Raw genomic sequence first — 24735 nt, forward strand, 5'->3', positions numbered from 1 at the left:
GTTATTATCATATTGTGATGTAGTTGTAAATCTAATTTATTAACATATTTGCTACATTCTTCTTATGCATAAAAATTATTGGATAGTAGATATTTTGAGAATTGACACTGGTTATTCTTCCTTGTTTTGCTTTAAGTAGGATTTAGTGTTAGTGCTCAAGTTAACATTGACAAATCAATATATTGCATTTCCAATAAAGCAGAGGTATTCTGAAATGGTCTGTATGAGTGAAAGCATGCCGCTCTCACTGTTGTTTCACTATTCTTTTCTAGGGACGTGCATTCATATGAAATGACATAGTAAATGTCAACAACATATCCTATATTGTTTCATGTGGTTGGAAAACGAAAAGGAGCAGAAAAGCAAGCATGAACAAACCATCGTGCATGTCTGCATAGTGTGCACTTTTTCAAAAGAGTACGTGCTCTTTCAGAAGACCATGCACTCTTAACGTCATTGCTTCTGTGAGACATAAAGGGGAAAAAATTCAAACAAATGAATATTCCTAGAAATGACATGCAAACAACTCAGACTAAACATTTTCTGGCTGCACACCCCTATTGTTTTCCACTGCAATTACAGCAGGTAATCATGTAAGTGTTGATAATGCATCCATAGGAGCCAACTTTTCAAAATTATAAGGGGGTGCTAAGCCCAGTGGAACTAACGCCTTCCTGCCCAATGGAACTAACCCCTTCCTGGACACATACAAGGAATTTTCTCAATTTTGGGGGTGCTCAAGCTCCCACAGCACCCACAGAGCTGGCTCCTATGAATGGACCTGCATCAATCTTATCAGTTCTCAATGTTAGGCCCGAACAGTAGGATAGAGAAAAGTACAAAATATCAACAAAAACTTTTTATCTGAAATACTTTATCAAAAAATATTTTTTCTACCAAAATGTAAGTTGAAAAGGACCTCAGAATGCACACCCTGGTGAGTGACATACACTAACCCTCTAATTCTGTATAATGCACCAAACGTAGGCCCCAATTAGGCAGCTAATTTTTGGTGCTATAACAGATATTACACAACAAAATGAGGGAGACATGGCAGTTAGGTACCTAAAGGGCCCTTTTACTAAGGCACATAGATGCCTATGTGCTAAATCAATGGGTGGTGGTAAGGTCTCAGTCCCAAAATGGATGCGCGCCAATTTTTATTTTGCCACATGTCCATTTTTGGCCCCCAAAAAAGGCCTTTTATGCAAGTGCACTGAAAAATGGACCTGCACACGTCCAATACACGCGCCTACAACAGTGCAGGTCATTTTTCACCGCAACTTAGTAAAAGGACCCCTAAGTGCATTAAACTGCTATTCTATCACTTGGCACCTAAGGCGCTTATTTTCGAAGCATATGGATGTCTCAAAATATCCAAATGGACATCCATGTGCTTGAAACATCCAAATCCCAATTTTACAAAGGCAGAAATGTGGCATCCAACACTGCAGTACATCCAAATAGCAAGGGTGAGACTAGGGAGGGCCCAAAATCAGGACATCCAACAGCTATCCCCAAATGGGAAGAAATGTCCTAGTCTAAGAAGATGGATGTCCTTAGACCTGTTTCAATCACATCTAAGGTACAAAAAGGTGCTTGATTGAGCAGCTGACTACTGGAGGGGTTAAAGCATAACACCTCCTTAATTTCCCAGTGGTTATTTATTTATTTAGATTTTGCTCACGTCTTTCAGTAGTAGCTCAAGGTGAGTTACATTCAGGTACACTGGATATTTCTCTGTCTCAGGAGGGCTCACAATCTTAAGTTTCTACCTGAGGCAATGGAGGGTTAAGTGACTTGCCCAGGATCACAAGGAGCAGCAGTGGGATTTGACCCGGCCACCTCTGGATTGCAAGACCGGTGCTCTAACCACTAGGTCACTCCTCCACTCCTCTCATCTGAAAGTGAAATGAAAGGGATACCAAGCTCTGTGACAGCTTAAGGTATGATGGGCATTCTGATGGTCTAAGTTCACCCTGTGAGGCCAAAGTCACCCTAGTTTACAGTATCCTTCTATTTTCACCAAATAGTTCTCATCTCTCAATCCCAGCAAAGGCCTTTGTTTTACAGTATCCCACTGCTGCATCAAGGAGATACAAATAAACAGCAGCAATCCATAAAACATGCTGCTGGTGGTTTTTTAACATCAAGTCAAAAAATAACAGCAAATTAGAAACAACTGACATATTATAAAAGAAACCAATATTAAAAAAAAAAAATCATAAAACACTACACAGTACAAAGACACACACATATCTATTAGAATCAACAGTGTATGCTTTAAAAATCCACTTTTGCTCTAAACATAATAGTGCTTTTCCTGTCTCTACCTTGTGCACACTCAGGTATTTGTTCTAAGATGAAACAATGCAAATATATGAAGTCATGCTCTAATTGCACATAGAGTGAAATCAGGGATGCCTCCATCTTCCATTTCTGTAGACAATACTTGTTTTCTGACAATCAGATTCACAACTGTCTGGTAGTCTTGTCCATGTATACATTTGTACAAGGGCACATAATGGCATACCGTATACAGGATAAATAGAACATCACATAGTAGAAAACTTCAAAGGATTTGGTTATATAGGTTGCAAATATCTGTACTATGTAATATACAGGGCCACAACTACAATGACCAGTAGAAATTGGCAATGGAAAAGCTGGACACAAAAAAATATTAAGCTATTGTCAAAAACTGGATGTACTGCTAGCTCTTCCCTATGGTAGCATATGCATGCCACCATTTAGGAACCAGTGTTGTAATAACTTCTGCTCCACTGGAAAACTAAGAACTTCAGATAAGACTTGAGTCAGATCAAAGTACATTGATCCCAGAATCCTGCCTCTGAAGATAAGTTACCAGTACTCAGAAGATCCCAAGCAGTAGATCTTTCAGCTCATTTCCAGAGATGATCAAACTTTCCAAGTCTACCTGGCTGATATTATTTTGTGTACTGCCCCTAAAGGAACTTGTCCAAGTTTGTTTGAACCCTGCTAAGTTATTCACTTTAACCATATTGTCTGGGAACAGATTACACAGTGTAATTGTGTGCTGCATGAAAAAATATTTTCTATAATTTGTTTTCAACTTGCTGGTAGTTAGTTTCATGGAGGGCCCTCTTCTTTTAGTAATTTGTGAAAGATAATCATCTCATATTTACCATTCCACCTTAATCATGATTTTATAAACTTCTATGATATCCCCCGCTCAGTTGTCTCTCTTCTAAGCTGAAAATCGCTGACATTATATTTATTTATTTATAAAATGTTATATAACCTCTTCTTGTTAAAAAAAAAAATCAAGATGATGTACAAAACAAATACAGTCAAAAACATGTTACACAGGAGAAAAGAAGCAATGGTTCAGACCATTTCTAAAAGTCAATAGAGAGGTCTTTCCTTTCAGCATTTCAGAAAACTTATTTCATCCCTGCTTACCTGAATAGCCCTCACCCCAAAAGCTTTTCTGCTCCATAATTCTTTCCTCATAATTTCTCTACCAGCAACCTTTTCTGTGAGCACCGAAAAAGGCAAGAACATGACATACCACTCATGACCATAACATCCTAGGAACATTATTCTATAATATTTTAAAGGTTAAAACCATTAACTTTAAAACACTCCTTTTTATTTAGTCAACAGTGCAAATGATGAAGTAAAATGAAGCACTAAGTTCTTCTAGTGCTCTTCATTAGAAACCTTGAGCAACCTAGAACCTTTTCAATAAAGTACAAGAGAGCCTAACATAGAAGCATTACAGTAATCTAGTGAGCTAAGAACCAGTTGAAGAACCACTGAATGAAAAGACACTTCTTGCAAGTTAGGTCATAACTTTTTCACCATCTTTAATTTAAACTAAACATGATGTAACCTAAGAAATACATTTCTGAAAGAGCACAGTTCCCTACCTTCACTTGAATCCTCAAAGTCTTCCATTTAATATTAAAAAAAGTACCACTAATTTTAAAACATTCCAATCAAAACCACTAATGGAAAACCAATCACTAACCCCACTCATATAATTGCAGCTTGACCCCTAACTGTAGTGCCATGAGATTAACACTAGGGGTCACAGCACAATTTTGAATCTAGCACTGGCAAGGACCAGGAGTGACGGGGGATTTTTCCTGCTCTTACACTAGGAATTATGCCAGTAGGCCTAGGTACAAGAGGAGAGACCTTTGCTGATTGGAGGGGAGCTTCCAGGCAGGGGGCCCTTGAATTGGGGGGAGGGGTTCAGTAGGGGGCTTGAATTTGACGGGTCTTTAGGAGTGGTTCAGATATGTTCTGCCTTCAGGGGTCGGGGGTTATGATTGGGAGTTAGGGGAAGCTAACATACTTTGATTGGCCTCTTTAAGAAGTACTTGAGAGCATCATGCTCCAGGAATAACACTGCTTGTAATGTTCACCAGAAACCATGTTATTCTATTTACATAGTAATATGCTGTTTTGTATGTACTTACATGCTTTGCATCTCATTACTTTGTATCTCAAATTTCTTCTCATTAATGTGTGTTAATGTGTGTCCCGTAATCCAGTCAATCATACACTTATTCACGGAACTATGTACACCATATGTCTTTGTGTCTAACACTGCCCTTTAGCTTCCCATTGTCTCCTTCCAATGTTTCTATGTTGATGTCCCATTGTTATATTCCTAATGATATTCGAATGTCTCGCACAACTCTGCACAATGTAATCCATAACCAAGTTGTAACAAATGTATTTCTAGTATTCATATCTTATTGTAAGCCACACTGAGCCCGCAAAAAGGTGGGAAAATGTGGGATACAAATGCAATAAATAAATAAAAATAACACATGTTATTGCCCTTTAACCTGCTTCAAGGAGCAAATAACATATGCTAGGGCCATAAAGCACCTCAACAACTACCCCCTTAATATTTTATGTTAATAGCAAGCTTTAGACTGCAAAACTATGTATATTCAGCAGGTTTTATTTTTTCTTTTGTTTTGTCTATCACAAGTATAATAAAGCCAAAGATTTCTTCAGCTTGTCATTAAATCCCAATACATAAATAAATTACCTGTCTGATAATTGCAAAATATTCTTAAAATAAAGAAGCATTTGGCTGAAATAATAAATCTGCCAGTGACTAAAATCCTTTTGATTCTATCTCTCACAGGTTTCCTGAACATACAGGCATGGCCTAAAAATATGACGCATCTTGGTGTCTTCTCCAGCCTGGTGACAATAGGGGGACGTGTACTCTACAGGTGGGAAAGAAAACGAAGAGTTCCTTATTTTATTTGTAGAGTTGTAATTTGATGTATCCAAAAAAAGGGCACTGTCAAGTTTGTTGAACATCTACAGACTACTTTTTGCAGTTCCCTTTCCTGCAGCATGCTACCTCCAGCATATACTGAAGGACCTTGCTTCCTAATTCATCCCCTGACAGTGCTACTTATATGTAGTCTTTTAGCTATAACAGTATTTCTATATTTTCCTATGGTGTCTGAGTAAATATCCATACAGGTGCTGTTCAGTTACAGACAGCTGCAGCATAGGCTGAACAAGACCCTTGTTCAGGTTTCTTCACCTTGTGGCTTGTCTTGTTGAGCGCATCTCCAATTTATAACTCCCATTTTTAAACTATAATAGACCTACCTCCCTGGTTGCTCCACCATTTGTAGGAATTGAACTAGCAAACAAGGGGTGGCATTGCCATTTTCTTTTACATTTGTCTTCCATTATAAAATGTATCACTTTGTCTAAATTTTCTGAAGTCTTTTTGGTTCAGGTTAGTGAATTTTCTGTGTTTAATTTCCTTCCTCTCCACTATCCACCAACTAGTATGTTTCAGTAGATAAATAATCTTCTTTAATCTCCAAACTAACCACACAATCTGACATTCTCAGTGTTCTTGGCAACTGCAGTATCCATGATAAATAGCCTATGAAACTCCATGATAAAGACTTTGGCTATCATACATTCATTCAATCTTCTTTTCTTGCTGGTATATTTGTGTGCCTATTGTTTTCTCAACTCTTCCTCATCCCTGATCTAACTGTTTTTTGGACCTTATTTTTATACATACACCAGGTGCAGAAAGTTTCAGCTAAAATGACAATAAAATATAGGAAAAGCTTATGAACTCGGATATAGGAGCTAGCAGCTAAATGTGAAACCTTGGCAGACAATCTTCTCTCCTTAACTCTTGACAATCAGGTTGCCATGTTAGATTAAATTAATCACAATCTATATCTGGGGAGGACACAAACCATGCTCATTTTGATATGTCCTCTGTGCTTATCCCTATTAATCACACTTGGTGTCTTCTTGTCCCTTCAACTTGGGAATCCAGAATAGAGTTGAATCAAGAATACAGTTCTGTTCTTTCCTAGAAGTCACATCTTCCAGGTTGACTGAGTCTATCATTCATACAGATCCTATCTAACTCCCCACACACACATACCTAAGCTTGATGCTTGTCCCAATATGTTTCCAGTTCTTTTAGTCCCTCTATCTGGGGCTTCAGGATCAGCAGTTTTCCATTGATCACATCCAGCTTGTGGTTTAAACTGATGTTTATTTCCCTCCCGCCCTCCACACACACAGTATTAGTATTTTATTTTTAATACCTTGAAACGTTGACCTCCTAGTCCAGTAATCTACACTTAAACTCAATTTGCTCAGACCAGACGCTATATGGTTTGATAGCAAAGAAACTTCCCAATTACCTTCTCTAGTCTTTCTGAGCAACTCAATCTCTCTTAATATCAATATCTGTATCTACACATATCGGTGTAGATAAATAGATCAGATAGATATCTATCCATATGTATTTATATCTGTTTGCTTGCTGATAGATGATATATAGATCTCAACATAGACACTCACACCCCTTCCTAATAAACCATACAAAAATAATACAAGGAGCTATATTTTATGGTAAAATCATATGGCCACATCTTTATTAATAATGTATAGCAAACATGTAACGATTCAACAAGAACTAAAATGCCCTCAACTCAATCTCCATTAGGACCTTCACCATATTTTCTCTTCAGACCCACCACCTCAAAGTAAACCTACCACAGAAATATCCACTGTTGCACAAATCCACTCAGATACACAGTAATGATCTAGCTGAAACATAGTTTGATTGAATTCAGAACCTCCACCTGAGGTTCGTTCTGCCACTGGGCCCCTTACACTCATGGCAGTGCTGCCCGTGAGCTTCCATAACCACATTCCCATCACAACTCCATTTCACCTACCAATTAGGCCTCCTCTGCGGAACAGTGTTACATATTACCCCTGCCCTCCTAAAACTTGAGACCATCAAAACCTTCCTGCAACAACCCCAATAAACTACCAAACTTCTCTGCTACCTCTTAACTTCTCCCAATCAACTACAAGGGGGAACAGGTGCACAGGAACAAACAGCACCTACTCTTCCTCCCTTCCTCCCCCTTGCTACCCTCCTTTCCAAATGTCAGACTGCTAAAATAAATGCCCTTTATGACATCACCCAACTCCTCACCCTCTCCAGAACCCAAACAATCACTGGCATCTCATCCTCTAACTGCTTACTGCTATTCATTATTATATTTTAACATCCCAATACCAACTTTTCTACTACCCTAAATCATCTATTTTCAGCCATTTAGCCTGAAAATTAATCTTCAGAGTTCTCATCTCTATATTAATCTATCAATATATCTATCTGTCTATTGCTATAGTTCTATCTTTATGGATTGATATGGCTCTCAACCATTTTTCAGTCAGGAAACACCTGATGGACAATGCTTGCCTATGTGACACACTGCATACATGATCCTCACGTACCTTTGGTCTGACACAGTCTTATGAATTAAATTTAAACATGCTCTGCATCCACAAAATCCTATCTTCTTCGCCCAACAATAACAGGTATAGATCAGAACTAGCACATTTCTCCATGGAAGTTGCGATAGGAAAAAAAAAAAATAAAATAAAAATTATATATATATATATATATTTCTGTTCACATTGTGAAATACAAAACCTGAAAAATCCTAACTCAATATACATGCAAACAGAATACAATACCTCAATCACATACAAAACACAGACAGACCATTACCAAATACAGAACAAGGGATCACAAATTAGAAATAGAAATCTGAAGACAAAAATTGAACTGGAAACCCAAGAAGTCAAACTATGTTTGTACCATAACATGAGAGAAATAAAAACAAACACATTTCCTCTTGTACTGAACAATGTACAAAGGCATCAATGATGCACATTTCCTAAAGCTTCACAAAGCTAACGTGTTCTACTTAAATGAAAAATAAAACACTTTTTTTCTACCTTGGCTGTTTGGTCATTTTATTTTTCCAAACTTGTTGGTCCTAGTTTCTCTTTTCTGCTTTCCTGTTTTCTGCTTACTTTCCATTTGGGTACTATCCATTGTCCTTTCTCCATTTTCTTCCTTTCTTCTTCTTTTCCCCTCACTACTTCTGTCTCTGATATATTTCCTCTTTCTTTCTTTCTTTTTTGTCTGCCCACTCAAATCTCACCTTCTCACTCTTCAGACCTCCATCTACATTTCAACCTACCTATCAACTTTCCAGCTCCTCTTTTCATGCCCTAGTTCTTCCATTTCTCCTATCTCATTTTTTCTTGTCCATTCCCTTTTATTTTTCATTAACTCCCCGTTACTATACTTCTACCCTATCTACTCTCCACTCTCTCATTTCTCACATGATTCTACCATACTCGGCATATCCCCACCCTCTCCCTCCCTACACCCTTGTAGCCTAGCATCTTCCTGTCCCTTCATCTCTCTCTCTGTCCTCTCACAATTGTAGCTCAGCATCTCTCTGCTCTCCTCTCCTCCTGTTCCCATCTACTCTAGTCCTATTGTCCAGCATCTCCCTCTTCCTCTCTTTCCTCCATGCCTATAATCAAGCATCACCCTGTCCTTCTCTCTCTCCCCTCCACTCCTATGGTTCAGTATTTCCCTATCCTTGGGAGGGAATGCACTGTTTGGGCTATTGTAGGCTCATCTTCTGCCACCAGGCTTTGTTTCTTGCTGCAGCTCTCCCCTCACAACTTCTGCTGTTTGGTCTGGCCAACCCCCGACACACCACTTGAGAAACCCTGTTATAGATACATGTATAAATATACATAGAGAGAGAGATGGATTATTGTCTAGAATACTGGCATTTATGAGTGCATTTGCTGACTAAATCTCTGTGGCTCCTCATAGAATCACCTTCGTAGTGCACACTGTGCTAAAAGTTAAAATAAGAACTTGACATTTTGCATGCATAATTCTTATATTAACTGACTAATGCAGTATGGAATGTTGAATAGACAGGAAAAGGATGGGAAGTGCACCTTACACTTATGAGGTCATTCTACAATTGTGCACCTAAAATTAAGTGCCCAGAGGGCACCTAGTAGGAGTCTATTGTACAAGGGAATGCAGGCACACACTTTTCCTTTATAAAATACTAACTTAACAGGTTAGATACAGTACATGTGTGTGTGTGTGTGTGTGTGTGTGTGTGTGTGTGTGTGTGCGTGCTTAGACACAAGCTGTTACTCCAGCCTTGAAGCTGGTGAAAATGAATGCTCCTGGCATACATGTACAACCTATATTCTATAAGTTATTCACAAAAGTGTGAGTTCTGCCCGTTCTTCACCCAAACTCCACTGATATGTATGCCCATCTGTAAAATACATGTGTTTACAAAACAATGCTTAGGCACAAATGTGGCATATATATACAAATATGCTAGTATTCTAATGATTATGTGGCACCGAACTGTAGGCTTCCACATAGAACTACCCCAGTAATGAGTGATATGGTATAGCATGTTAACTGTTAATGCAGCAGATAGCACAAAACATATAATGCTATTTCATTAATTGCATCTGCAGTTAATCTGTGTTAAGGGACAATTCTGAAAGCTTTTTATATGAGTTAAAAGGCTTTTATAAAATTACTGCAAGAGTATGTGCAGAAAATTGCATACAGTGCCAAAAAGATGTGTATTTTTATGTGTCCCGCATGTAGGCGTGTTCTGGGTTAGAATTTGGTGAAAGCACAGGTACAGTTATGATTTAGATGTGTAATATATAAAATGCATGTATACTTTATATGCTAACATTTATGCCTCCTTCTTGGTTTCAATCTAGGTGAGATTACTACCAGTATACCTTGGCCAACTGATATTCAGCCCCTAGGAGGCAAGCTGGTTAAGTGGCATAATCAGCATTGAGCCCGGATAATCAATGCCAGGCCATTTCCAGTGTCCAGTATTGAATATCCATTTTTTTGGCCAGCTTAAACTTGACCAGCCAAGTTAATATTCAGCACTGACTGGTTAAGTTTATAGTGGCCAAAGATAGGGCTGCTATTTAGGTGGTCTGTTTTGGCTGCTAAACTTAGCCGGTGAAGCTCTGAATATTTGTGGCTAGCCAGTTATGTATAGCATGAAATAGCCAGTTAGCCATTAACTGTCGGATTCTATACATTGTGCCTAGCGTTCCATGGCTAAAATCTAAGCATATTCCATAACAATGCACATAACTTAATTGGCTTAGCAAACCAATCAGTGTTGTTAACAGCACTTAACAAGCAATAATGAGCACTAATTGGTAATAATTAGAATTTACATGCATAACTTGCTAAGCATATACTGAGACTCACTGCGCCTAAATTCTAATGTGCATATTCAAAAAAGGGTGTGATGATGTTATAGAATATGGCCCAGTCCGTGTAAATCTACATGCAGGGATTTACACCTTTTTGTTGGTGTAAATTGATGCATGTAGTTTTAGGCACTGGGATATCAACTAAGCATATTCTATATACCGTGCCTAAATCTTATAGGCAAAAATGACTTCTGCGCGGATTTTCTAGGCACCATATTTAGAATCCCCCTCCCATGTGCTAAATGTTAATATTCAGCGTCAATAACTGGCTATCCTGTGTTGAATATTAGTGCTAAGCCAACTAACTACTATTTAACCAGCCAGAGTCACCAAATATTGGCTGGTTAGTATTTTATAAAAGCACATAAGTGACTGGGGGGAGGGGCAATTCTTTTACAATGCTCCTATATTCAGGCGCCTGGAATACACCTATTCTATAAAGGAAACAACCAATTTCAATAAAATTTGAGATATATTATCCTGAATAAATTTGCAATAAGCCTACAGCAAATGTTCAAAATGGATCCCATTTGCATGCATACATGCTTGGAGTCATTTTCTCCACTGATCAACCGCAGCATTAATGACACCCTGACTCATGTTAGCCCACAGCTTAGCCAGACGCTGCTTGAGCTCATCATTGTCACAAATTGATCTTTCATAAACACACTGCTGCATAAGACCCCAAATCCTGTAATCATTTTGCTGTACTGTTAGGGAGCCACAAGTTTAGCAAAATGAAATTCGCTGTCATTCTCTGCTGCAGCTGGAAAGTTTCATGAGCATGGTGCACTGTCTTGCTGAAACAAGGTTGCCAGCGATACACCAAATGGTCAGTAGCAGTTGCTGGGATAGTAAAACTTCATGATAGTATTTGCCATTAATATTTGCACCTGGGCACCTGGGTTGACAAAGAAAAGCTACACGCATCCCATTTTGGACATTCCAACAGAGACCATGACTGATCTTCTGAATATTGAGGAAGTGTGCAGAAGACAATTGGCAGTAATATCACACTCCTTCACTGCAATCTGTGTGTAAAGTTAATCATTATGGGTATTGATAGGTGACTCAACCATGAAACTTTTCTCATGTGTAAACCAAATGAAATCAACAGCATGTGGGTGAACTTGTAAAGGAGTTGCATCAAAAATGACATGGGGCTTGTGCCAAAAGAAGTATGAGAAGAGTCTTGAAGACCTCAAAAATCTAGACCCAAGAGGAAAGGAGGAATGGGGTAACATGAAACAGATGTTTAAATATTTTAAAGGTATTAATATGCAAACTAATCTTTCTCAGAGATGAGGAAGCAGTAGAACTAGAGATCATGAGTTGAGGTTGCAGGATGGGAGAATTAGGAGCAATATCAGGAAATACTTTTCACGGAAAGTGTGATAGATGCCTGAAATGTCTTCCCACAGGAGACTGTGAATACAAAAACAGTGGTGTAATTCAAGGAAGTGTAGGATAAACACAGAGGAACACTATATAGGAAAAAGCTGGAATGCAATTAAAGCAAAATGTAAATGGATTCATAACTGGAGTGAGCTTTGACAGCAGCTTCAGAAGTTGGGAAGTATGACCAATGTCGTGCAGACTTCCCAGCACTGATTTCCACTACTGTACTGAATAAACTTTCTCCAGTAGTAACCAAGAGAGTAGTGCTTAACAAAAGATCTTCTTGGTACACTGAGGAACTTTTGAGTTTGAAATGTATCTGTAGACTGTTAGAAAACAACTGGTGTAAAACTAGAGATCCTAATGCTAAATCTCTATGGAGGAAATAATTTAATAAATATAAGAGGAAAACTAGCAAGGCCAGGAAAAAGAGTTATAGTGAATTGGTTGAATCTAATTGCTGAAATACTGAGAAATTGTTCCATTTAGTTAAAAGCTTGACTGATATTCCTTCTTCAATCAATTTGAATCAGCCACGCTTTCCAGATGCCAAAGATCTGGCTGACTATTTTGAATCTAAAGTGGTCAAATTCAGGCAGAATTAAACAAAAACAACAATTTTGCTGTTCCAGCTTCAAGTTCTGAGATTGTGGATAAACAGATACTTGTAGACTACTTGTGGCATACTCTTCACCCAACTGCTGTTGAACAGGTTAAGTTATTACTGAAAAACGTTTCTCATTCTCAATGTTATTTAGATGCAACCCCAATGTATTTAATATCTAAAGTTCCTGCTGTTTAACAGGGGTTAATGAATTGTTAAAGAAAGATTTCTTTCCCTTGGATATAGGCAATATCGTTTTGACATCTACACCAAAGTGTGCAGATTTAGATCCCTACCCTCTAATTTTCGGCCATTAGCAAGTATTCAATTTCTGAGTAAATTAATTGAATCCTACGTAAGCAGGTTATTTTCTGAACCTATAGAGATGTTTTCATGCTTACATACATCTCAGTTTGGATTTCAGGCCTGTCATAGTACAGAATCGTTGTTATTGGTGCTAACTTTTCATGTAAGGAGTTTTTTTTGTCAAGGGAAACAGTATTATTACAGTTTGACATATCCGTTGCTTTTGATGCAGTAAATCATGACCTTTTATTATCAAGATTGAGTGCTGCAGGAGTGGGGTGAGTGCTGTTGTAGTGGTTCCAAGACTTTTCACAAAATAGAAATTATGCTGTCAAGATAATGTTCTTTCCTGTTGATGGACTCCAGGATGTGGTGTTCCTCAGGAGTTGCCCCCCCCCCCCCCACACACACACACATTGCCCCTTCTTTTCAATTTTTTTGTCTTCTTTAGGCAATCTCTGTTTTAACTCAGGAGAATTACTTTTATCATATGCAGATGATATTCTGCTTTTGGTTCCTGTCTTCTTTGAGCAGGGACTGTCTTTCTTCTATGTTTGTGCAGTGCTGCGAACGCCTTGTAGCGCTATAGAAATGCTAAATAGTAGTAGTACCACACGTACAAGATACTATGGATAGGCTTTCAGTTATGCATGAAGAAGATTCAAGATTGGGCTGCTATACATTTGTTGGAACTAAACTCGAGTAAAACTTAAATTTTATGGTTTTGTGATCCTGGCTCAGTCGCCCCTACAGAGATAACCTTGTTGCAGAATTTTGGATTCTACTCCTTCTTTTGACTCACAGATTAGTTATTTATGGAAGAAAACATTCTTTAAATTGCAACAACTGAAACTAGTAAGTTCATATTTTAATCCATCTGCTTATACTCTGTTAGTGCAAATGCTAATGTTGCTACATTTGGATTATTGTAATGTGCTTTATTGGAATATCTCTACTAAACTACTACTACTACTTAGCATTTCTATAGCGCTGCCAGGGTTACGCAGCGCTGTACAAGTTTAAACATGGGGAAGGACAGTCCCTGCTCAAGAGAGCTTACAATCTAAAGGTAAAAACTATGTAGTCAGTGTAGGTATCAGGAATGGGAAGGTGGTTAGGCACCAAAAGCAAGGGAGAAGAGATGGGCCTTGAGTAAGGACTTGAAAATGGGCAGGGAGGGCGCATGGCGTATGGGCTCAGGAAGTCTGTTCCAGGCTCACACTAGCGGCTGCTGGTGTGCTAATGCTGATACAGCCCATTCAAAGTGTGTGTGGGGGGGGGGGGGGGGGGGGGGGGGGCTAGTCAGAAAAATGCAGTTAATCTAAAACACTGTGATTAGGTTGATCTTTAATCTTAGAAAGTTTGATAGTATCTCAGTCAGGGCTGTTTTTTGAGGGGGATACTTGGGGGTACTGAGTACCAGCACCTTTTCCATTGTCTGATAAAATTGACCCATGGAGCCCAAGTTTTAATAAAAGAGCTCAGGCTCCACACACCAATTTTGCCTTGTCATAGATTCTGTGACTGGTTGCAGGGGGCCTGGCTATTGTGGGTCGCTCATCCCCACCCCTGAAGGGTGGCCTAGCATTTCAGTACCAGAACCTTTTTGCTAGAAAAAATGCACTGATCTCAGTATATCACACTCAATTACATTGGTTGCCAGTTCAACAAAGGATATTATATGAATCTCTCTGTTTATTTTTCAGGAAAGTTATGGGCTATCTTCTTCTTTACTGACAGACTTAATTTGTGTCCCCTTCAGAAGATTTTCAGAAAGAATGCGTAGCTTCTTAAAACTGCACCCAATTTCTTTGAAGGGCATAAGATTTATGAGGATAGCTAAAGCTATGTTTTCTGATTTTATGATCCCTTTTTTATTTATTGTTAATTTATTTATTAGGGTTTATTTACCGCCTTTTTGAAGGAATTCACTCAAGGCGGTGTACAGTAAGAATAGATCAAACATGAGCAATAGGCAATTACAGCAGTAAAAATATTCAAATAACAATACAAAGTATGGCATGGTATACTACTTACAATGTCAACACAATATGCAACAGAACATTACAATTGGTAGTGAAGGGCAAGGCAAAGTTGCAACACACAGATAGGAAAGAAAACAGGACGAGTCAGAAAGCAAGGTCACCGATCCAAAGAAAGTTGCACATGAGGTCAGAGAGATGGTTGAATATTATCTCAGCAAGGGTAGGAGTAGATAAACAAGTCCTGCTGCAGTATGTGCAGCCTGAGTTATTCTTTGTGTGTGTGAGTGAGACTAACAAATGAGTTACTTCTTCCATTAAAGGCCTGTTTGAAGAGCCAAGCTTTCACTTGCTTCCTGAAGTAGAGATAGTCTTGTGTTAAGTGGAGCCTTTCAGGCAGTGCATTCCACAGTGTGGGGGCTACTCCAGAGAAGGCTCGCTTGCAGGTTTCACATTGTGTTATGTCTTTTCGAGAGGGTGTGGTTAGTGAAAGTCCTTGGGAGGACCTTAGTGTCCTTGGCGGTATGTGGAGGATCATCCTGTTCTTCAGGTACTCATGGCCATTTCCTTTCGGGGCCTTGAAGATCAGACATAGAATGCATTGAGGGGCATAATCGAACAGGGTGCCCAAGTTTTCATGCGGTCGACCTCGCGGGACGGCCCCGCAAAGGGGCGGGGAAACCCGTATTATCAAAACAAGATGGGCATCCATCATTTGTTTTGATTATACGGTCGGGGACGCCCAAATCTCAACATTTAGGTCGACCTTAGAGGTGGTCGACCTAAATGTTGAGTTGGTCGACCTTAGAGATGGTCGTCCCGGTTTTCAGCCATAATGGAAACCGAGGACGCCCATCTCAAAAACGACCAAATCCAAGCCCTTTGGTCATGAGAGGAGCCAGAATTCGTAGTGCACTGGTCCCCCTGACATGCCAGGACACCAGCCAGGCACCCTAGGGGGCACTGCAGTGGACTTCACAAATTGCTCCCAGGTGCATAGCTCCCTTACCTTGGGAGCTGAGCCCCCCCATAACCACTCCCCACAACTGTACAAGACTACCATAGCTCTAAGGGGTGAAGGGGGGCACCTATATGTGTGTACAGTGGGTTTTCGGGTGGGTTTTGGAGGGCTCACATTTACCACCACAAGTGTAACAGGTGGGGGGGGGGGATGGGCCTGGGTCCGCCTGTCTGAAGTCCACTTTACCCACTAAAACTGCTCCAGGGACCTGCATACTGCTGTCAGGGAGCTGGGTATGACATTTGAGGCTTGCATAGAGGCTGGCAAAAAACTTTTTTTGTTTTTTTTTGAGGGTGGGAGTGGGTTAGTGAGCACTGGGGGGAGTAAGGGGAGGTCATCCCCGATTCCCTCTGGTGGTCATCTGGTCAGTTCAGGCACCTTTTTGAGGCTTGGTCGCAAGAAAAAATGGACCAAGTAAAGTCGGCCAAGTGCTCGTCAGGGACGCCCTTCTTGTTTCCATTATCGGCCGAGGACGCCCATCTCTTAATTACACCCCAGTCCCGCCTTTGCTACAGTGCCGACACACCCCCATGAACTTTGGTCGTCCCCGCGACGGGAAGCAGTTGAGGATGCCCAAAATCGGCTTTCGATTATGCAGATTTGGGCGACCCTGAGAGAAGGACACCCATCTCCCGATTTGTGTCAGAAGATGGGTGCCCTTCTCTTTCGAAAATAAGCCTGATTGCCCTCTTTTATTAGAACAGATGCAAATTATTTTTCTTTCTGTAAGAAATAAAAACTCACTTCTATTGCTGATTTAATAATGTTCTGTCTGTATGATGTGCTGTTTTCATATGAAGTATTAATTTGTTTAGCTCATTTTTTATAATGTAAACTGCCCTGGACCTGCTAGGTGAGTATGGTGGTATATAAGTGCACATTGACTTCTATGGTCTGGTTCCTGTAAATGGCAAAAACAGATTAGGATCAAGGCTAGAGCGGGCTTTGAAGGCAATTCCAGTAGTTAGGAAGTAGGACTGGTGTTGGTAAGACTTCTATGGCCTGTACCCCAAAGTTGACAAGGAGAGACAGAGACTAAGTATGTCAGTGTTTTTTATATATCATCGTTATTAAAGGTTACAGCAGACTGAAACTGTAGAAATAGAACCTTTTACATGATATCCAACCATATGTATCCCCTCCCTTAACCCCCTCTCCCCATCTAGACCTGGTGTACTGTTATCCAGGCCTAGACCACTATAGTCAATGGGTGTTAACAAGAAACAATCAACAGTTCAGTATCCATCTATGTGGCATGATGGTCCAAAATGTTTCTCAAACTCGTTGAAATCATCATGGTCCAGGATGGTCCCATCCAACTTTATGACGCTCCAAGATCATGAATGCATATACTAAATTCAACTACTATCCAGCTTATAATCGAAAGTGATCGCCGGCCATTTCCTGACACAAATCGGGAGATGGCCGGCGATCTCGGAAAAGCGGCGAAATCGGTATAATTGAAAGCTGCTTTCCCGTCGCCTCGCCGGTGAAAGTTCAAAGGGGCGTGTCACCGGCTAAGCGAAGGTGGGACATGGGCGGATGTGGGCATGGCTACCAGATGGCTGGCTTTCGCCGATAATGGAAAAAAAACCCGGTGATAAGCAGTATTTCGCCGGGTTTACTTGGTCCTTTTATTTTCACGACCAAGCCTCAAAAAGGTGCCCCCAACTGACCAGATGACCACCAGAGGGAATGGGGGATGACCTCCCCATACTCCCCCAGTGGTCACCAACCCCCTCCCACACTAAAAAAATAAAATTAAAAACCTTTTTTGCAAGCCTGTATGCCAGCCTCAAATGCTGTACCCACCTCCATGATGGCAGAATGTGTTCTATCCTCCGACAGCCTTTCCCTGGTTGTGATGTGGCTCTTGGGTGAGTGTGGCACCTTTTCTGTTAGGTGCACTGCAGAGTCACATCAGCAATGCATTGTGGTGGGTGTAGGGTACTGGGCTGTACTCCCATGGTGCTTTTCCCCCTGCTAACTGGGTCAGAGTGTGCCCTGTTTTACTTCCGTTAGTCCATGAGGTAGTGGCCATGTTTGTAAGCTAGTTTTAGATCCCTTTCATGTGTTAGCCACATTAGAGAACTTAGTTCGTACCTTGAATGTGGCTGAAAGAGGGAATTGTACACCATTCTGCCAGCTAAGACCTACTGCTAATCTCAGTACCAGGAAGACTCTTTGCCAGTGGGGCACAACCTCTGATCTGCAGTTAACTATGAGTAAACATGCTTATTCAAATAAAGGACTTTTTCAAAGAGATTATTGTTCAGGTGTCAACTGGTGTGGCAAGCTTATACAGCAGCAACAAGTCCTGTCCCTGGAGCACTTTTAGTGGGTACCGCAGTGCACTTAAGGCAGGCGGACCCAGACCCATCCCCCCCTACCTGTAACACTTGTGCTGGTAATGGGAGCCCTCCAAAACCCACTGTACCCACATGTCTAGGGTGCCCAGTTGGTGTCCTGGTATGTCAGGGGGACCAGTGCGTTACAAATGCTGGCTCCTCCCACGACCAAATGGCTTGGATTTTGCCGGGTTGGAGGTCGCCGGTATTTTTTTCTATTATCGCTGAAAAACAAACCTGGCCATCTCAAACCCGGCGAAATCCACGCCATTTGGCTGGGCTAAACCGTATCATCGAAAAAAAAATGGCCGGCCATCTTTTTCGATAATATGGTTCCGGCCAACTGTAGCACCGCCACCACAATAGATCGCCGGCGACCTATTTGGCCGGCGACGTTCGATTATGCCCCTCTATGTCACATTTGGAGGGGTATCCTTCAATCATTGCAAGAGGATTGCATGGCAAGCCAACAAAAACAAATACAACAGCAGGGTTCACCTTGACTTATTTGGCTTGATAAGTTGCCTTGTATAGTCATCAATAAGAAACCTTGTGGCCATAGTGGCAAGTAAAACTTTAAAATACATTGTACTTCAGATTGTACTGTTTGCCAAAACTGTAAAATTGTGCTGCATAACCAAAAGATGTGTCCAATAGTGACCTCTAGCTCCAAGCACTTAGGGCATTGTTGAGAAAGTTGCAGATGACTCAGAACACAGCACTGAGACTGATTTCCTCCTTGAGATGGTCAGACCAGCTTTCTTCTTCTTATGACAACTAGTAAAAGAGGCCCATTTCTGGAGCAAATGAAACGGGCGCTAGTCAGGTTTTCCTCCCCAACACCCCCCTTCTCCCTCCCTCTCTCCCTACCTACTTACCGACCCCTTTGTCATTGTGACGCCATTGCTCCACACCTCCTGAACGCCCCGTACGCCATTGCTCCACCCTCGGTGTGTGACGCCATTGCTCTGCCCTCGATGTCATCACGTTTGACGCGAGGGCGGGGCCCAGAGACTTGGCGATTTCGGTGGCTTCACCACCACGAACCCTTCGAACCTGTCTTGGAAGGAAGTGACGTCAATGGCTTGGCTTCACTGACATCAGTGTCTTCAGAACGTTGAGGGTGAGTTTTATTATATAGGATATTCATTGGTTGCCAGTGTTTGCTAGACTCCTTTTTAAATTCTTTTGTTTATTGTATTTGATTTCTTATGGATTAGCACCTTTCTATTTGATACAGTGTTTTGTTTTATCTAGTTCAGTTAGTCCTTCTTGATTAACTAATCTGTTTACTTGTCTATGAAAGGTAAAAGAAGAAAGAGATGTATTTTTTTGTTCAATTTTCAGGCAGCCAAATTAGGTAAAGATCAAATCAAATCATCTTGTATAACGCTAATATCCCCTTTCCAGGGTTCACTGGGGTTTACATTCTAGGTGAGACAAAAGCCGAAAATGTTAGTGTGAGGTATGAGAACAATTAGAGACCATTGGTGTAATGCAAGAGACCAAAACATTATAGGAAAAGATAATGGATGATACTAGGAGGTAGAAGACAATGGATTGTTATGACGCAGTCTTTGGGAAGAGAAAGGGTTTTAGCCTCTAAGGTAACTGTTTTCTGTTCTGATGGCAATAGGTAGAGAGTTCCACATTTTAACTCCAAGTACAGGGAATAGAGAGCAGAAAACCTTCTGATTTCAAATTGTCTTTTGAAACTGTGATGCTTGCATCAGTTGTTCTTTCAGTCTGTTAGACTGCACCAAATGTAGCGAAGTGGTCTTAGCAGTTCAGAAGTGAAACCTTGTAAGATTTGAAAAACTAAACAAGCAGCTTTGAACCTGAGTCTTTCTGCTATGGGAAGCCAGTGCAGTTTAATATGAGTAAAGAGGTTTCTTCTTTCATTTTACAGGCTTCGGAGTATGTACATTATAGATGTTAGCTTGAAACATCCTTGTTTCAAAAATTTGTTAGAAATTGAATGTATTAATTTTAGCTGATTATGTTTCTTTGCCATTAAATTGTGTGTTCCTGGCTTGTCCAGCATCTTATTTTGTAATCCACATTGAACTGCAAGGCATTGTGGACTATAAAAATAAATTGTTATGCTGTGCATTACCCATACAATAGGCTCACTTGGGTGAAATATACACCTTAAATAAAAATGTATGATTCTGCTCATGATGTACCATAGAAGTTAATTTGACCAAGGGCTTGCAGAAAATCTGCCTCAAAGTCCACTCCACACCCAAATCAGCTGCCCAAGTGGTGGCCATTTCTGAAAATTTAATATGGGCAAATCCACTCTCAGTACCTTATAATAAAAAGACACTTCTGGTGTAGTATTGCTGCTCAAAAAGAACGTTTTCTCCAATTGCTGTTTCATGTTCTCAGTGACTGTTTCAGATGGTAGAATTTTGCTGGTGACACCCAATACTGATTTTGCAACTGTTAAAAGGATAACACTCTCCTGTCAGCATCAACGCAATGTTTAAGCACACGAAAACCTTTGGTTACCCAAAATACATGACTGGAGAATCCCACTGGAAAGTCCAAATTGCCCCACAAAGGCAGCCAAGCTGACACTCTTACATTAAGCTTTTTCAGTTTACATAGCCAGGACCAGACTCCATTCAAAGGAGCCACCAAACAGCTGCACTTAACATATTTAATTTCTTAACAGCTTGAGTGTCGCATGGAAGATATAATTGAGAGTTAAAGGTGCAAGCAAACCTTGCTCATAGAATAGTGGCATATAGCATTCAGTAGTTCAGCCAAATTGTGATTTGTTGAAGATGACATGCTTTGCAATACAGATCCAGATCTGGCAGGCCCAATCCCCCCTGCTGTGGTGCACATGTCAATTGTCCATAAGCAATTCGAGCTCTGTGCCCTCTCCATAAAAAAGCTCAAACTAAATGTTGCAACTATAATTTATCTCTCCTATAAATATGGTACAATATGGAACACATAGAGCCATTTAGATAATATCACCATTTGACAAAGGGCTAGTTGGTCCATCATAGACAAAGGTACATTTGACCAATTAGTTAGTAGTGTTTTGTAAAAAGCAATAAAGGTTTTATATTAACTTCATATAATGTATGCAAAGTCTTAGGCAACTGAACGCCCAGATATTGAGTAGCTTCACTTCCTCATTGAAAAGTAAAATGTGCCCCTTTAAAAGCAGCTGGCATAGCATTGTTGGGAATAGCAACTGTTTTTTTGGTAACTCAATTTAAAACCTGCCTCTGAACCAAAAGAATCAATAAGCATTAGCAGGGTCGGTATTGAACCCAAAGGCTTCGTTAACATAATGAAAATATTGTCAACAAAAGCCACTGTCTTTAAAGTAGGACCACCCAGTGTAACACCATACATGTCTGGGGCTATTTGTATGCTTTGTAACAAAGGTTCTAAAACCAAAGCAAACAATAAGGGAGAGAGAGGTCATCCCTAACGGGTGCCCCTCTTTACTGGGAAGGTCGTAGGACATCATGCCATTAAACAATATCGCTGCCTCAGGTTCCATATAGGGAGCATGAATAGCTTGCAAGAAAAGCTTTGAAAGCCTAAGACTTGAAAAAGAAAAGTCCAAGAAACTAAACCAAAGGCCTTTTCAGCATCACAGCTTAAATGCAGAGCTTCATACTTAGGCAGGATACAATATTCCCAAGCTGACAGACTCTTCAACACATTAAATATGGAATGTCTGTGATGCACAAAGCCCAGTTGATCTTGATTAATTAAAAGAGCTACAATATTGCTTAGTGGCAAAGTCAGAACCTTCAAAGAGATTTTAGAATCCACATTTCAAAGCAATATTGGCCTATAAGAAACAAAATGATTCAGATCTTTACCAGACTTTGGAATAAGAGTAACCAATGCTTGATTGACTCCCAAAGGAAAAGCACCTTTAGCCAGGACCTAAGAGATATAGGAAGCCAAAACAGGAGTTACCTGAGATTCTAACAATTTGTAAAATCCACTAGATTAATCATCTGCACCAGCTGATTTATGCAAGGCCAGTGAGTGAATAGCCAGTTTTATTCAGCATCCAAATTGGGGCATTTAAAGTATCCAACTCCTCCCCAACAAGGTGATCAAGCCCCAGATCCTCTACACAAAACCTAGAAGGCGGAGTTTCCTACAGTGGGGAAGAATAATACAGGTGTTTAAAATGACTATAAAAACAATTAGCTATTTCTTTTGGCACAGTGTGAAGGCCACCCGCATCATGACAAATTCAGTGTATTCTTCTAGACCCGAACCATGGTTTTATTAACCTAAACAATAATGTGCGTGCATTGTTCCCATGGACATGTAATTTATACTTATAATAGGTTTCGTCTTTTTTGACCTCATGTAATTTAGCGTTAACATACTTTCCTTATTAGAGTGCATAAATGCTCGTATATATTTTCAACACTCTCATGCTAAATCCACAGTCAGAATAGAGTTATTTGAATCTTTATCAGGCTCATTTTCGAAAGAGGACGCCCATCTTTTGACACAATTCAGAAGATGGGCGTCCTTCTCACAGGGTAGTCCAAATCGGTATAATCGAAAGCCGATTTTGGACATCCCCAACTGCTTTCCATCGCAGGGACGACCAAAGTTCACGGGGGGGGGGGGGGGGGGGGGGGGTCAGAGGCGTAGTGAAGGCGGGACTTGGGTGTCCCTAACACATGGAAGTCCTCAACCCATAATGGAAAAAAAGGGCATCCCTGAAGAGCACTTGGATGACTTTACCTGGTCCTGTTTTTCTTACGACCAAAGCACAAAAAGTTGCCCGAACTGACCAGATGACCACTGGAGAGAATTGGAGATGACCTCCCCTTACTCCCCCAGTGGTCACTAACCCCCTCCCACCCTCAAGAAACATCTTTAAAAATATGTCCTGCCAGCCTCTATGCCAGCCTCAAATGTCATACTCGGGTCCATCACAGCAGTATGCAGGTCCCTGGAGCAGTTTTAGTGGAGGGTCCAAGAAAGCACAAAGGCAGACGGTCTGCAAACTCCAAGATGGAACACGAACAGAGCAGATCGTTTAACAAACACAAATGGATTTATTAATTGAAAAACAAATTGCACAATATGTATACACACAAACAGCCTGACACAGGCCGTGTTTCGCCCAACAATATTATTTTAATATCATTTTATATACTACTAGTAAAAAAGGCCCGTTTCTGACACAAATGAAACGGGCGCTAGCAAGGTTTCCTCGGAGTGTGTATGTTTGGGAGAGTGTATGTGAGAGTGACTGTGTGAGAGTCAGAGTGAAAGTGTGAGTGTGTGTGTGTGAGAGAGAGAGTGAGTCTGGGTGTGAGTGTGTTTGTGAGAGTGTGTGTGTGAGAATGAGAGTGTGTGCAAGTGTGTATGTGAGACACAGTGTGAGAGTGTGTGTGTGTGCGAGAGAGAGAGAGTGTGTGTGAGACACAGATTCTCTGTGAGAGTGAGTGTATGAGACCAAGCGAGTGTGTGAGTGACTGTGTGGCACATAGAGAGTGAATGTGATACATTGTGAGACAGAGTGTGTGAGAGTGAGAGTCAGAAAGACATTGTATATGAGAGAGAGAGTGTGAGCCTTGCCCTCCCAATCCATGCCCATCTGTCCCCTGCCCCCTCCATTCATCCTTTTCCAGCAATTCCCCTCTCTCCCTGAGCCCTGCCATCTCAATCCATGCCCATCCATGCTTCTCTGTCCCCTGCCCCCTCCATTCATCCTTTTCCAGCAATTCCCCTCTCACCTTGAGCCCTGCCATCTCAATCCATGCCCATCCATGCTTCTCTGTCCCCTGCCCCCTCCATTCATCCTTTTCCAGCAATTCCCCTCTCTCCCTTCCATGACCCCCCCTCGCATCCATGCTCTTCTGTCTCCCATGTCCCAGCATGTCCCGCCCTCTTCTCCCCCCCCCTTCGCATCCTTGCTGTCGTTTCTCCTCTGCCCTCCCACTCCCATTGTTCAACTGCCCACCCTCTTCTCTTCCCCCTACATCCTTTTTTTTTTTTTTAATTTACCTCCGTGGCGGCGGTTCCGGCAGCGCAGCGTCAGGGAAGGAGGCGGCGCTCCCGACGTCTAGCCTTCCCTTCGTTGTGTTCCGCCTTCTTCTGACGTCATCCTTGACGTCAGAAGAAGGCGGAACACAGCGAAGGGAAGGCTAGAGACGTCGGGAGCGCCGCCTCCTTCCCTGACGCTGCGCTTTGTTTGTTTTTTTTTTCCGCCCTCGACGTCATGACGTTTGCCCTGGACGTCATGACGTTTGACGCGAGGGCGGGGCAGAGACGGCTGGCAGCCTGGCTGGCTTCACACCACGAATCCACGAACCCTTCAAGGAATGTTTGAGTGACTTCAGAACGTTGTCTTCAGAACGTTCACGGTGCGTTTTATTATAT

At 41.1% G+C, this 24735-nt stretch overlaps 1 protein-coding gene across 1 annotated transcript in view; it reads left to right on the plus strand.

Moving 5' to 3' along the window:
• ERBB4 (erb-b2 receptor tyrosine kinase 4) overlaps positions 1 to 24735 on the plus strand; it is a 1861028-nt gene that overhangs the window by 1344826 nt on the left and 491467 nt on the right. Inside the window, exon 11 of the mRNA XM_030209189.1 lies at positions 5153 to 5243. Within this exon, the coding sequence (XP_030065049.1) occupies positions 5153 to 5243 (91 nt within the window). The remainder of the gene's footprint in view (positions 1 to 5152; positions 5244 to 24735) is intronic.

This window comes from Microcaecilia unicolor, chromosome 7 (genome assembly GCF_901765095.1).
Source record: "Microcaecilia unicolor chromosome 7, aMicUni1.1, whole genome shotgun sequence".
Lineage (NCBI taxonomy): Eukaryota > Metazoa > Chordata > Amphibia > Gymnophiona > Siphonopidae > Microcaecilia > Microcaecilia unicolor.